Source organism: Delphinapterus leucas, chromosome 6 (assembly GCF_059928025.1).
Source record: "Delphinapterus leucas isolate spDelLeu-1000000601 "Yukka" chromosome 6, BTC_Dleu_Yukka2, whole genome shotgun sequence".
NCBI lineage: Eukaryota > Metazoa > Chordata > Mammalia > Artiodactyla > Monodontidae > Delphinapterus > Delphinapterus leucas.
The window spans coordinates 94,433,251-94,447,939 of NC_143134.1; the positions used below are offsets into that span (position 1 = coordinate 94,433,251).

Genomic DNA, 14,689 nt, shown 5'->3' on the forward strand with positions numbered 1-14,689 from the left:
TACCTTTAATGAGCTGGTTTATGTTTTCTTTCCCTTCCATCATCATTGGAAACAGGTGTTTGAAAGGAAGCCTGATTCTATTACAGAAAATTAAAGAGAAGGCAGGATCAGTGGTGGCATTGGAAAACCCTAGCTCACCTACAAAACTACAACTACATGTAGAACAACTCTCTCCAAAAATGACCTGAAGACTAGTAGAATAGCTCTTCTACAACTGAGGATATAAAGACAACAAGCACACTGAGACTGGTAGGAGAAGAGAAGCAATCTACTCAGGACCCATACCACCAGTGGGCAACTCAGAAGAGGAGGGGGAAACCACAAACTTGGGAATCCTCCCTAAGGAGCAAGGGGTTCAAGCCCCACATTGGGGTCTAGCACTGAGACAGCAATCCTCCTTGTCTGGTTTTGAAAACCAGTGAGGCTTTTGGAAGGGCTGTAGAAAACCAAGACCGCTTTTAAAGGGCACGTACACAGACTTGCTTGCTCCCAATCCCAGCACAGAAGCAGCAGATTGAAAAGTGCCTGGTGCTCTGGCTGGCCTGCCAAGACAGCCCCAGCACACACCCCAGCCCACACCAGTCTCCAGCTCCAGCCCCTCCAATTCCTGTCCTGCCCCCCGTCGAGTTGATGGCCACCAGCACACCCCAGGAGATGCTGCAGCTTGCACTGGGCTCTAGCTCTAGCTGCCCCCTGGCTCCAGTCCACCCTGGCCAAGGTGGCAGCCACCAGTGCAACTCAGGAGAAGCCCTGGCCCATGCCAGGCTCCAGCTCTACCCCCCATACCCCAGGCTCCAGCCCACCCCCACCAAGGTGATGGATTCAGTGTGCCCCAGAAAAAGCTCTGGCCCATGCTTGCTTCAGATCAAGCTCTCCCACCAAAGTCACTGGGCACATACAGACTGCATAGAGATGCTCCCACACAAGAACACACCTTCAAGACCAAGAGAGGCATCTGTTTCACCTAATTTCATAGAGACAAATAGAGAAATTCAAACAAAATGAGAAAACAGAAGAATATGTTCCAAACCAAAGAACACAATAAAATCCAGGGGGAAAAAGAAAATCCTAATGAAACGGAGAAAAGTAATTTACCTGATAAATCAAAACAATAGTCATGGGGGCTTCCCTGGTGGCGCAGTGGTTGAGAGTCCGCCTGCCGATGCAAGGGACATGGGTTCATGCCCCAGTCCGGGAAGATCCCACATGCCGCGGAGCGGCTGGGCCCGTGAGCCATGGCCACTGAGCCTGCGCAAATGGAGTGTGTGCTCCGCAACGGGAGAGGCCACAACAGTGAAAGGGGCCCGCATACCATAAAAAAAAAACAAAAAAACAATAGTCATAAAAATGCTCACCAAACTCGAGAAAAGAAGAACACAATGAGAATTTCAACAAAGAACTAGAAAATATTATAAAGAGCCACCCAGAACTGAAGAATACAATAAATGAAATGAAAAATACGTTAGAGGAAATTAACAGCAGATTAGGTGTTACAGAAGAATGCAAAAGTGACCTGGAAGACAGAATAATGGAAATCACCCAATCAGAAAAGAAAAAAGAAAAAATGTTTTTAATGAGGATACATTAAGGGACCTCTGGGACAACATCAAACATGCTAATGTTTGCATTATAGAGATCCCAGAAAATGTATTTTATGAAATATTGGCTAAAAACTTTCCTAACTTGAAGAAGGAAACAGGTATCAAGTTCCAAGATCACAGAAAGTCCCAAACAAGATGAGCCCAAAGAGACCCACATCAAGGCATATCACAATCAAAACGGCAAAAATTAATGATAAAGGTAGAACTCCCAAGGCAGCAAGAGAAAAACAAAGGGCCACATACTAAGGGAATCCCCATAAGGCTGTCAGCTGACTTTTCAGCAGAAACTGTGCTGGCCAGAAAGGAGTGGCTGATATATTTAAAGTGCTGAAAGGAAAAAACTTAAAACCAAGGATATTCTACCTGGCAAGGTTATCATTCAGAATTGAAGGAGAGATAGAGTTTTCCAGACAAGCAAAAACTAAAAGAGTTCATCACCACTAAACCAGCCTTCAAAGCAAGGTTAAAGGGTCTTCCTTAAGTGTGTGTGTGTGTGTGTGTGTGTGTGTGTGTGCGCGCGTGCGCGCGTGCGCAGGGAAAGCCGTAACAAGAAATAAGAAAATATATGAAGGAAAAAATCTCTCTGGTAAAGGTATATATATAATAAAGACATCAGATCAACCACTTTAAAAATCTAGGACAAAGGTTAGAAGACAAAATTGTAAAATCAACTATAACTAAAAGAAGCAATTAAGGGATTCATATAAATATGTAAAATATGACATCAAAAACATAAAACATGGTGTTGAGGAGTAAAAGTATAGAGATTTTAGAATGTGTTTGAACTTAATGACTATCAGTTTAATACACACACACACACACACACACAGACACACACACACATGTCTCATGGTAACCACACAACAAAAACCAGTAATAGTTACAAAAACAAAAAGACACCACAAACAAAACACTAAAGAAAATCAAACCACAAGGGAAGAGACTAGAAGTAATGAACTACAAATACAACCATAAAACAAGTAACAAAATGACAATAAGTACATACCTATCAAAAATCACTTTAAATGTAAATGGACTAAATGCTCCAATCAAAAGACTTAGTGTAGCTAAATGGATTAAAAAAATAAAACCCATTTATATGCTGTCTACAAGAGACTCGCTTCAGAGATGAAGGCACACACAGACTGAAAGTTAAAGGATGGGAAAAAAATACTCCATGCAAATGAAAACGAAAATAAATCTCCAGTAGCAATACTCCTATCAGACAAAACAGACTTTAAAATAAAATATATAACAAAAGACAAAAAAGGCCGTTATATAATGATAAAAGGGTCAATCCAAGAAGAGGATATAACATTCATAAACATAGATGCATCTAAGATAGGAGCACCTAAATATATAAAGCAAATATTAACAGACATAAAGGGAGAAACTGACAATAATACAATAATAGTAGGGGACTTTAATACCCCACTTACATCAATGGATAGATCATCCAGACAGACGGGAAATAATGGTCTTAAATGACACATTAGACCAGATGGACTCAACAGATATCTACAAAACATTCTGTCCAAAAACAGCAGAGTACACATTCTTTTCAAGTGCACATTCTCTCGGCTAGATCACATGCTAGGCAGCAAAATAAGTCTCAATACATTTTAAAAGATTAGGATTTCCCTGGTGGTCCAGTGGTAAAGAATCCACCTTACAATGCAGGGGATGTGGGTTTGATCCCTGGTCAAGGAACTAAGATCCCACATGCCATACAGCAATGAAAACAGCACAACACAACTACTGAGCTTGCATGCCTCAACTAGAGAGCCTGCATACCACAAATTACAGAGCCCACGTGCTCTGGAGCCCATGTGCCACAACTACAGAGCCCATGTGCCCTGGAGCCTGTGTGCCACAAATAGAGAAGAGAAAACCCACATGCCACAACTAGAGAGAAGCCCACACGCTGCAATGAAAGATCCTGCATGACTGAACAAAGATCCCGTGTGCCGCAACTAAGACCCGATGTAGTCAAAAATAATAAATAAATAAATTTAAGAAGATTGAAATCATATCAAGCATTTTTTTCTGACCACAATGGTATGAAACTACATATCAATTACAGGAAGAAAACTGGAAAAAACACAAACACATGGAGACTAAACAACATGTTGCTAAAAAATCACTGGGTCCATGAAGAAATCAAAGAGGAAATAAAGAAATACCTTGAGACAAATGCAAATAGAAACACGATGCTTCAAAATCTATGGAACATAGCAAAAAGCAGTTCTAAAAGGGAAATTAAGAATGATACGGGCCTACCTCAGGAAATAAGAAAAATCTCAAATAAATCTAACTTTCTACCTAGAGGAATAAAAAAAAGAAGACCAAAGAAAGCCCAAAGTTAGCACAAGGAAGGAAATAATAACTATCAGAGCAGAACTAAATAAAATAGAGATAAAAACAAACAATAGAGAAGATCAATGAAAATAAGAAGTAGTTTTTTGAAAGGATAAACAAAATGGATAAACTTAGCCAGACTCATTAAAAAAAAAAGAGAGAAAGAGCACCCAATAAGTAAAATTACAAATGAAAGAGGAGAAGTTACAACTGATATCACAAAAATACAATCATAAGAGAATATTATAAACAGTTATACAGCAATGAATTGGACAACATAGAGGAAACAAATGAATTCCTAGAAACATGAAATCTTCCAAGTCTGAATGAGGGAGAAATAGAAAATCTGAACATACTGACTACAGTAGTGAAATTGAATCAGTAATGCAAAAACTCCCAATAAGCCTATATGGGAAAAGAATCGACAAAAGAGTGGATACGTGTATATGTATAATTGATTCACTTTGCTGTACACCTGAAACTAACACAACATTGTACCTCAACTATACTCCAATAAAAATTAAAAATAAAAAACCTCCCAACAAACAAAATTTTTTTTAAATTTAAGAATAGACAGCTTCACAAGGGAATTCTATGAAACATTTAAAGAAGACTTAATACCTTCTCTTCTCAAACTATTCCCAAAAAATTGAAGAGGAGGGAACACTTCCAAACTCATTCTACAAGGCCAGCATTGCCCTGATACCAAAACCAGACAAAGACACTACAAAAAATAAAATAAAATTACAGGCCAATATCCCTGAACATAGATGCAAAAATCCTCAACAAAATATTAGCAAACCGAATTCAACAATACTTTAAAAGAATCAAATATTATGATCAAGTGGGATTTGCTACAGGGATGCAAGGATGGTTCAAATTCTGCAAGTCAATCAATGTGATACACCACGTTAAAAAAAATGAAGGATAAAAATCACATTATCGGGCTTCCCTGGTGGCGCAGTGTTTGAGAGTCCGCCTGCTGATGCAGGGGACACAGGTTCATGCTCCGGTCCAGGAAGATCCCACATGCCACGGAGCGAGCCATGGCCACTGAGCCTGCGCGTCCGGAGCCTGTGCTCTGCAACGGGAGAGGCCACAACAGTGAGAGGCCCGCGTACCAAAAAAAAAAAAAATCACATTATCTTCTCAATAGATGCAGAAAAAGCATTTGACAAAATTCAACATCCATACATGATAAAAACTCTCAACAAAGTTGGTGTACAGGAAACATACCTCAACATAATAAAAGTCATTCATGACAAACCCAGTTAAAAGAAGTTAAATAAAAGTTAAAGATTTTCCTCTAAGATCAAGAATAAGATAAGTATGCCCACTCTTGCCACTTTATTTAACATAGTATTGGAAGTCCTAGTCACAGCAATCAAACAAGAAAAAGAAACAAAAGTCATCCAAATTGTAAGGGAAGAAGTAAAACTATCACTATTTGTTTGCAGACAACATGATGCTATATATAGAAAACCCTAAAGATTCCACCAAAAAACTATTAGAACTAATAGATGAATTCAGTAAAGTTGCAGTATACAAAATTAATATACAGAAATCTTTTGCATTTCTATACATTAATAGTGAACTATAAAGAAGGTAATATCAAGAAAACAATCCCATTTATGATTACATCAAAAATAATAAGATACCTAGGAATAAATTTAGCCAAAGAGGTGAAAGACCTCTACTCTGAAAACTATAAGACATTGATGAAAGAAATTGAACATTTATACAAATAAATGGAAACATATTCCATGTTCATGGATTGAAAGAATTATTATTGTTCAAATGTCCATACTATCCAAAGCAATCTACAGGTTCAAGGCAATCCCTATCAAAATACTAGTGACATTTTTCACATCTAGAAAAAATAATTCTAAAATTTGTATGGAACCACAAAAGACTCTAAATAGCCAAAACAGTTTGGAGAAAGAAGAACAAAGCTGGAGTTATCATGCTTCCTGACTTCAGACTATATTGCAAGGCTATAATAATCAAAACAGTATGGTACTGGCACAAAAAACAGACACATGGATCTTCTGCCCATTTTTTGATTGGGTTGTTTTTTTGATATTGAGCTGTATGAGCTGTTTATATATTTTGGAGACTAATCCCTTGTTGGTCACATTGTTTGCAAATATTTTCTCCCATTCTGTAGGTTGTCTTTTTGTTTTGTTTATGATTTCCTTTGCTTGGCAAAAGCTTTTAATTAGGTCCTATTTGTTTATTTTTGTTTTTATTTCCATTATCCTAGGAGACAGATCGGAAAAGATATTGCTGCAATTTATGTCAAAGAATATTCTGCCTATGTTTTCCTCTAGGAGTGTTATAGTATCTGGTCTTACATTTAGGTCTTTAATTCATTTTGAGTTGTTTTGTATGGTGTAGGTTTTACATGTAGCTGTCCAGTTTTCCCAGCACCACTTATTGAAGCTGTCATTTCTCCATTGTATATTCTTCTCTCCTTTGTCATAGATTAATTGACCATATGTGCATGGGTTTATTTCAGGGCTTTCTAAAGACAGTACTCCAAAGAAGACATATAGATGGCCAAAAGGCACATGAAAAGATGCTCAACATCGCTAGTTATTATAGAAATGCAAATCAAAACTACAATGAGGCACCGCCTCACACCAGCCAGAATGGCCAACATCAAAAAGTCTACAAATAATTAATGCTGGAGAGGATGTGGAGAAAAACGAACCTTCCTACACTGTTGGTGGGAATGTAAATTGGTACAGCCACAATGGATAACAGTAATGAGGTTCCTTAAAAAACTAAAAATAGAGCTACCATATGATCCTGCAGTCCCACTCTTGGGCATATATCCAGAGAAAAAACATAATTCAAAAAGATACATGTACCCCCTATATTCATTGCAGCACTATTTACAATAGCCAAGACATGGAAGCAACCTAAATATCCATCAACAGATGAATGGATAAAGATATAATATATATATATATGTGTGTATATATATAAACTTAGTGTAAGATACACACACACACAAACACACACACACACATACTGGAATATTACTCAGCCATAAAAAAGAATGAAATAATGCCATTTGCAGCAACATGCATGGACTTAGAGATTATCATACTAAGTGAAGGAAGACAAAGACAAATATTATATGATATCACTTATATGTAGAATCTAAAAAAATGATATAAATGAACTTATTTGCAAAACAGAAACAGACTCACAGACATAGAAAACAAACTTATGGTTACCAAAGAGGAGGGAGGAGGGGGGCAGGGATAAATTAGGAGTTTGGGATTAAAATATACACACTACTATATATAAAATAGAAAATGAACAATGACCTACTGTATTACACAGGGAACTATACTCAATATCTTGTAATAACCTATAATGGAAGAGAGTATAAAAAAAGAATATATATATGTATGTATCACTGAATCACTCTGCACACCTGAAACTAACACAATATTGTAAATGAACTATATTTAAAGAAAGTTTTTTTTAATTTAAAAGACTAAAATAAGATATACCAAAAAAAAGGAAATAGTAGAACTAAAAAAAAGTTAAATATTTGGGGGAAAAACATAAGATGGGTTTAATAGAAGACTGGAGTTAGAAAAAAAGGGTCAAAAACTTGAGAACTCACCAATAGAAATTATCCAACCTGAAGGACAGAAAAAAAATTGAAAAGAAAACGGGTAAAAAAAAGTCTTAGGGATTTCTGGGAAATATCCAGAGAAAAGTTTAAAGTGCAAGTGTTCATTCACATTCCTAGAAGAAGAAAAGAGAATAAAGCAGAGAAATTATTTGAAAAAATAATATCTGAAATTCCCCAATATTTGGGGAAAGATCTAATTCATAGATCTCAAGAAGTGAACCCCAAGCAAGACAGGTTCAGAGAAAATCACACCTAGGAAGATCATATTCTAAATACCAAAACATAGATAAACAGAAAATTTTGAAAGCAGTCAGAGAAAAATGACACATTACATGTGGATGAACAACATTCTGATGGCTAACTTCTAATCAGAAATGGAAGTAAGGTGACAAAGACAGTAGAATTACATCTTTAAAAGTAGTGTCAACCCAGAATTCTTTATCTAGTGAAAATATCACTCAAGAATGAAGACACTTTCAGATGAAAGTAACTGAGAATTTATTGCCAGCAGAATTGTTAAATGAAGTTCTTCATGCAGAAGAAAAATCTTAGCAAACAGAAAGTCAAATATTCAGGCAGTAATAAAGTACACTAGAAAAATAAAAATATGGGTAAATATAAAAGACCATTTTTCTCTTTAGTTTTCTTTAAAATGCATCAGATTCCTTAAAGCAAAAATTAAAATATTGCATTGTGGGGTTTAAGGAAAAATGTTTAGTGAGCATCTGCTCAATATGATTTTATGTACACACAACCCCACCATTGCTTAAAGCTAAGAGGAGGTATGTTTCTTTTTCTTGGCATTATAACTTTGACTCTTGATTCTAGAAGTAAAACGTAAGCCTCCAGTAAATATAGAGTGGACAATATGGCAAGGATCACTTGAAATAACATACAAGTATGTTATTTCCCAAAGTATTAGAAAAAATTTGGATGAATGTTTTTCATATAATGTCATTTATATACATGTGAAATTGAAATCTAAATGACAAATACAATTTAGTTAATTTTTTAATGACAGAGCTTGATGTTTAGACTTGGGTCAAATATCAGAAACTAGGGGATAGGACTTTGAGGTAATAAATGTGTACTTTGGGGAATCTGGGTTTCTTCTGAACAGTACCTCAAGGCTAGTGCCAATCTCTGCAATAGTGAGAAAGGCTTTTTAAATTTCAGGTGCTTCTAGCTCAAGCTTATACACATTAACACACCATCTCTTCTTTATTAATTTGTGATTCAGTTACCATTCCAAGATACCTCCAGGGCCAACAATATTAACTTAAAATTAATAACAAAAACAAAACATGTACCATAAACAAAACACAAATCATGAGCCAGTTTGTTTTGCCTGGGAGTTTTGCAACACATAATCTCTACCTCCTGTTTTCTAATTCACTCAGCCAGCTGCACTCTACTTTCTGTCCTATCCCAATAAAATAGCTCACCAAGAATTTTTTAATTTTCAAATCTCATGAAAGCTTTTTAGTCTTCCTCTTGAAGACTTCCTCTTGAATTTGGTTTCCTACACTGTACAGTAGTCATATCGAGCTTCTTATGACTTTCTTTCTTTAGTTTCTGTGAAATGATTCATATCTGGCATGTCTTCACCCTCTCCAACTAGCCCTCCTTAGCCCTCTCTGTAGGTTCCTATTTCTTATCCTGTCCATAAAATTTTATTGTTTTCTCAGCAATCTCTCCTTGACACTCATCCCTCCTCATACTGCATGTTCTCCCTGGGTGATTTCCTATTTAACTGCTGAGCACTTCAGATTGATATCTCCAACTCAGGCATATCTCCTGCGACCAGATTCTATCTCCCTCTGAACATAAGACAATTATCTCCAATTTAACATATCCAAAACCAAATTCTTCACCTTCTGAGACATTCTCTTTTATATACACTTTTTATCTCAATGAATGTTGTCCATCCGGCAAGTTTCCTGAGTCAAAACCTGGGAATCACGCTACATTTCTCTTTCTTCTTCCAGCTACATCCAAATAATCCCAAAGACTTGAAAAAAACCCCGAAGATAATTATACGAATTTTCCTAACTTTCAGTTTCAATAAGAATATGGTGGCTGCTTAGTTCTACATCTTCCCTTCTCCTGAAAATCAGTAAATTACAAATGGGAAACAACAACAAAAACAAACACACTTTCAGTGACCTAAAAGACATATAAGTCTAACAAATTATGAATATTTACTCTCAGAAAGAGACAGCCCCACTAGAAAAGGGATGGCTTTGAGAAGGTTAAACTCCAGGTGAGGCAGAGAGGGAAATTTCAGAAATAGAGAGGGGGAACCCATATGTAACAACTCAGAAAGCCAATGCGGTGGACACAGTGATGCTGTGATCCTCCTACGGGAATAAAGGATTTACAATCCAGCTGCTGGAAGTACTGCTGGGAGATAAATCTTACCTGTCAGTCTTCTTCAGGGATTACCTCAGCTGAATAAAGCCACCTCACTCAAGGTATACCCGGCCACAACGGGTACTTTCAAAACAACAGAAAATAACAAGTGTGGGTGAGGATGTGGAGATGTTGAAACAATTGTGCGTTGATAGTGGAAGCATACAATGATGTAGTCACAGTGGAAAACAGTATGATGGTTCCTCAAAAAATTAAACATAGAATTACAATATGATCTAGCAGTTCCATTTATATACCCAAAAGAATTGAAAAAAGGGACTCACGTATTTATACACCAACATTCATAGCAGCATTATTCACAATAGCCAAAATGTCACATGAACCCAAATGTCCACTGATGGATGAATGGATAAACAAAATTTTGGTATACATACATACAGTGGAATATTATTCAGTCTTAAAAAGGAAGCAAATTCTGACACATGGCTACAGTATAAATGAATCTTGAAGGTAAAACAAGCTGGGCACAAAAGGACACATATTGTGTGTTTCCACTTATATAAAGAGTAGTTAAATTCATAGAAACAAAAACCAGAAAGATGGTTACCAGAGATTGGGGCAGTGGGAAATGGGGACTTATTGTTTAACGGGCTTTGAGTTTCAATTAGGAAAAACTTCTGGAGATGGATAATGGTGATGGTAGCATAACAATATGAATGTACTTAAAACCACTGAATAATTCAGCATATATTCACCTAAAAATGGTTAAAGTGACAATTTTATGTTTTGTCTATTTGCCACAATAAAAAAAAAAGCCAGAATGTTCTATAAAGTTTTGTTTGTATAATTTCAAAAATTAAATAAAATTAATGTGGAATTCATTTGTTTTAACTCTAGCAACATTAATATGCCAGAACTGGGATTTTTTCTTTTACTTTGTTATATTTTTTAGACTTTATCATATAGTTTAATTTAAATCTTAAATGTTTGATTTTTCTAATATATAAAATGCAAAAAAGTATATATACATATATAAAGAATTTATTTGGATTGAAAATATCCACTATAATATAGAAAGATATACTAAATATCAATAAAAATCCAGGTTGTCTTTTAAAAAAAATTGCCAGGAACAATGTAATACCCAGGATAGAGCAACTAGCTTTTAAAGAAGAGATAATTTCTGTCCTAATTAAACTACTATAGGAAAAAAGGAAAACTTTTTAATTCTTTTTATGAAACACGTACAACATTGATATCATACCTGACCAAAAACATCCCACAAAAAAAGTTTGATTTTATTTATTGTTAATTAACAATACATCATGACCAACTGAGTTTTAGTCTACAAATGTAAAGATGATTCAATACTAGAAAAATAATTCATCATATTAATAGATCTACAGAGAAAACCATATAATTTTTTCTAGCAATGCTGAAAAAACACTTAAAAAATCCCAAATCTTCCTGGTTTAAAAGAAAAATACATAAAATATAAATCAAGGGTATATAGCAGGTCAAACACCAACATTCTTCCTAAAGTCCAAAACAGGAAACAAGAAAAATTAAACTGATTATACTCATTACAATAACTATTATATAGCATATTGCATATATAACTAATATATATAGCATGTAACATATATAACTAATACATAGTAAAACTCATAGGGGGTATTAGCCATTGCAATTACATGATTATTATAATTAAAGGAGTGAGGTATTCTGATTGGCCAGGTCTCGGAAATGTGAAAACTTCTGTGACTGAGAGAGGAGGGAGGCTAACAGCCCCACACATATTGAATGGAATAATTTTACTCTAAACAGAGAGGGTATCAGAAAGCAGATAAAATAATAAGAGTTTAGGCAGATAAAACTGAAGTGTCCTCATGTTGCTTCTATTACTCTATTTATTGGCTCCCCATCACACCTACAAAATGATTCAAAATACTTTTGTACTGCTTCATTTTCACCTTGATTATCCATCAATCTCCTCTACTTCGATCCACTGCAATTCAGTAGCTCAGGAATATCTGGCCTGTGACTTGCTCTTTAGAGAACATACCTCCAATTTGACCTTGGACAAAGTAATTGGCATTGCTCCATACCCATGGTCATCAGACTATGCCCTGCAAACCAAATCCAGCCTACAACCCTTTTTTCTGCTGCCCAGAACTAAGAATGTTTTTTGTTTTTTTTTGTTTTGCGGTACGTGGGCCTCTCACTGTTGTGGCCTCTCCCGTTGCGGAGCACAGGCTCCGGACGCGCAGGCTCAGCGGCCATGACTCACGGGCCCAGCCGCTCCGCAGCATGTGGGATCTTCCCGGACCGGGTCACGAGCCCCTGTCCCCTGCATCGGCAGGCGGACTCTCAACCACTCCGCCACCGGGGAAGCCCCTAAGAATGGTTTTTACATTTGTAAACACTTGGAAAAAAATAGAAAATTATTTATGAACATTGGTGTTCAAAAATAAAATTTAACTGGAACACAGACACAGTCACTCATTACATCCTATCTAAGGATGTAATGAAACAAAATTCAGCTATTTGTAGTGAGGTAGTTGGACCTAGAGTCTGTCATACAGAGTGAGATAAGTCAGAAAGAGAAAAACAAATACTGTATGCTAACACATATATATGGAATCTGGGGTGGACAGAAATAAAAACGCAGACATAGAGAATGGACTTGAGGATATGGGGAGGGGGAAGGGTAAGCTGGGATGAAGTGAGAGAGTGGCATGGACATATATACACTACCAAATGTAAAATAGATAGCTAGTGGGAAGCAGCTGCATAGCACAGGGAGATCAGCTGGGTGCTTTGTGACCACCTAGAGGGGTGGGATAGGGAGGGTGGGAGGGAGACGCAAGAGGGAGGAGATATGGGGATATATGTATATGTATAGCTGATTCACTGTTATACAGCAGAAACTCACCATTGTAAAGCAATTATACTCCAATAAAGATGATTAAAAAAAGTGAATATACACACACACACACAAAAAGAGTAGAAAACCATAAAAAAAAATAAAGAAGAATCCGCCTGCCAATGCAGGGGACACATGTTCAAGCACTAATCCTGGAAGATCCCACATGCCACAGAGCAACTAAGCCTGTGTGCCAGAACTACTGAGCCTGTGCTATAGAGGTCGCGAGCCACAACTACTGAAGCCCACGTGCTTAGTGTCTGTGCCTGGCAGTGAGAGAAGCCACTGTAATGAGAGGCCAGCGCACCACCACAAAGAGTAGCCCCTGCTCGCCACAACTACAGAAAACCCGCGCACAGCAACGAAGACCCAATGCAGCCAAAAATAAATAAAATAAAATAAATAAATTTAAAAATAAAGAAGAAATCACTCATCAGCACCTGATTCTATTCAAGATTGTTTTACAAGCCAGGGGATTCTGTGGTTCATTTTTGGTAATTTTTTTCCCTAAGAATTGCTGTAATTGTAAACTGAAATATTTTAGAACAGGCAGAGCTCTAAGTTTATATTTCTAAAAACATAAACGCCTCAGTTTATGATATTAGATAAAAGGAAGCCATTTTTCCCTTTCCAAAGTCAAAGCATACCATTCGCAGTCCTCCTGCCTTCTCTTGCCATAACTTCCTTCTTACAAGAAGAGGTCAAAAGCATTGTTCCATGAAAATCAAATGGAGGCTGGTAAAGCATCCTATTGCTTCTGTATTTCCAGAAATATTTGCTCTTCTCAGAGACAACTGGTCACAACTGGAATAAGGTGTTTCCTGAGAAACTTCTGCATCTCCTTCCAAGAACGTTCTTGTGCAGCTACATGTGGGATTACCTCTCCTCCCCAGTGCATGAAGAGGTGGAGATTGGAGATCCTCCAGGCACAGCACGGTGGGGAGTAGGGGGGCTCTATCAGGTGGCCTACCCCTGGGTAAGACAGCAGGGTCCAGTCGTTCTTCCCATGTCTCCTCAGCTGTTCTGTGGCTTGCTCTGCATATACTTTGCTGTTGACATTCATATCTTCTTCTCCCACAATGAAGAGGAAATGTCCCTGGGCCTTTTCAATGGGGAGAAAAAATGTCTCACTGGCTTCAGCTCTAGTATCCTCAAAAATGTGCTGTAACTCTACTAATCCTAAGGTACTGATGGATAGTGAATGAGGAGAGAATGGCCAGAGCTGATTTATGTGACCATGATATACCTGTGGAATGTCAAGAATAAAGTTGGGCCCGTTAATAAGCGCGGCAGCTGTGACTTGCTTTAGTGAATAGCCATGGAGAGTCCAGTCTCTGCTGTTTTGGACATGGAGACTACCCCAATACCTAGGCTAAGGACCTGTAAAAAACAAAAACCCCAATTAAATACAATCCGGAGACCAGAAGGGGGAGCTCTCACACCCTGCAACAACAGCAGAACCCAAAAGGTAGAAAGACTGCTCTTCTTTCCAGGCAAGAACTCAGCCAGTGAAAAGCCTTGGGCTCTTTGTTTACCGTAAGCCCTCCCATCTTCCTTTTCCCCTCCAGAAAATCCTTCTCCTTCCCTTGCTGTGCAGGGACTTGCACATGCTTCACCATGGTTTCAGACCCCAAATTGCAATCTCAGCCGATCCTGAATAACTCCATCTTTGCTGGAGAAATATCTGGCATTCTATTTGTTTTAGGGCAACATTTGGTGGCTCATACAAGGACCAGAGGAGACGCCCAAAGGTTCTAGGGCTGGCGAGCAAAGAGT

The 14,689-nt window shown here is 37.4% G+C and overlaps 1 protein-coding gene across 1 annotated transcript in view; it reads right to left on the reverse strand.

Annotated features, from left to right (window-relative positions):
- Nucleotides 1-1,045: 1,045 nt before the first annotated feature.
- The window catches only part of LOC149749006 (bile acid-CoA:amino acid N-acyltransferase-like), a 34,376-nt gene continuing 20,732 nt past the window's right edge, over nt 1,046-14,689 (reverse strand). The window contains 2 exon segments of the mRNA XM_089912641.1: nt 1,046-14,224; nt 14,227-14,531. Coding sequence (XP_089768767.1) covers nt 13,698-14,224; nt 14,227-14,531 — 832 coding nt within the window. The 3' untranslated portion in view covers nt 1,046-13,697.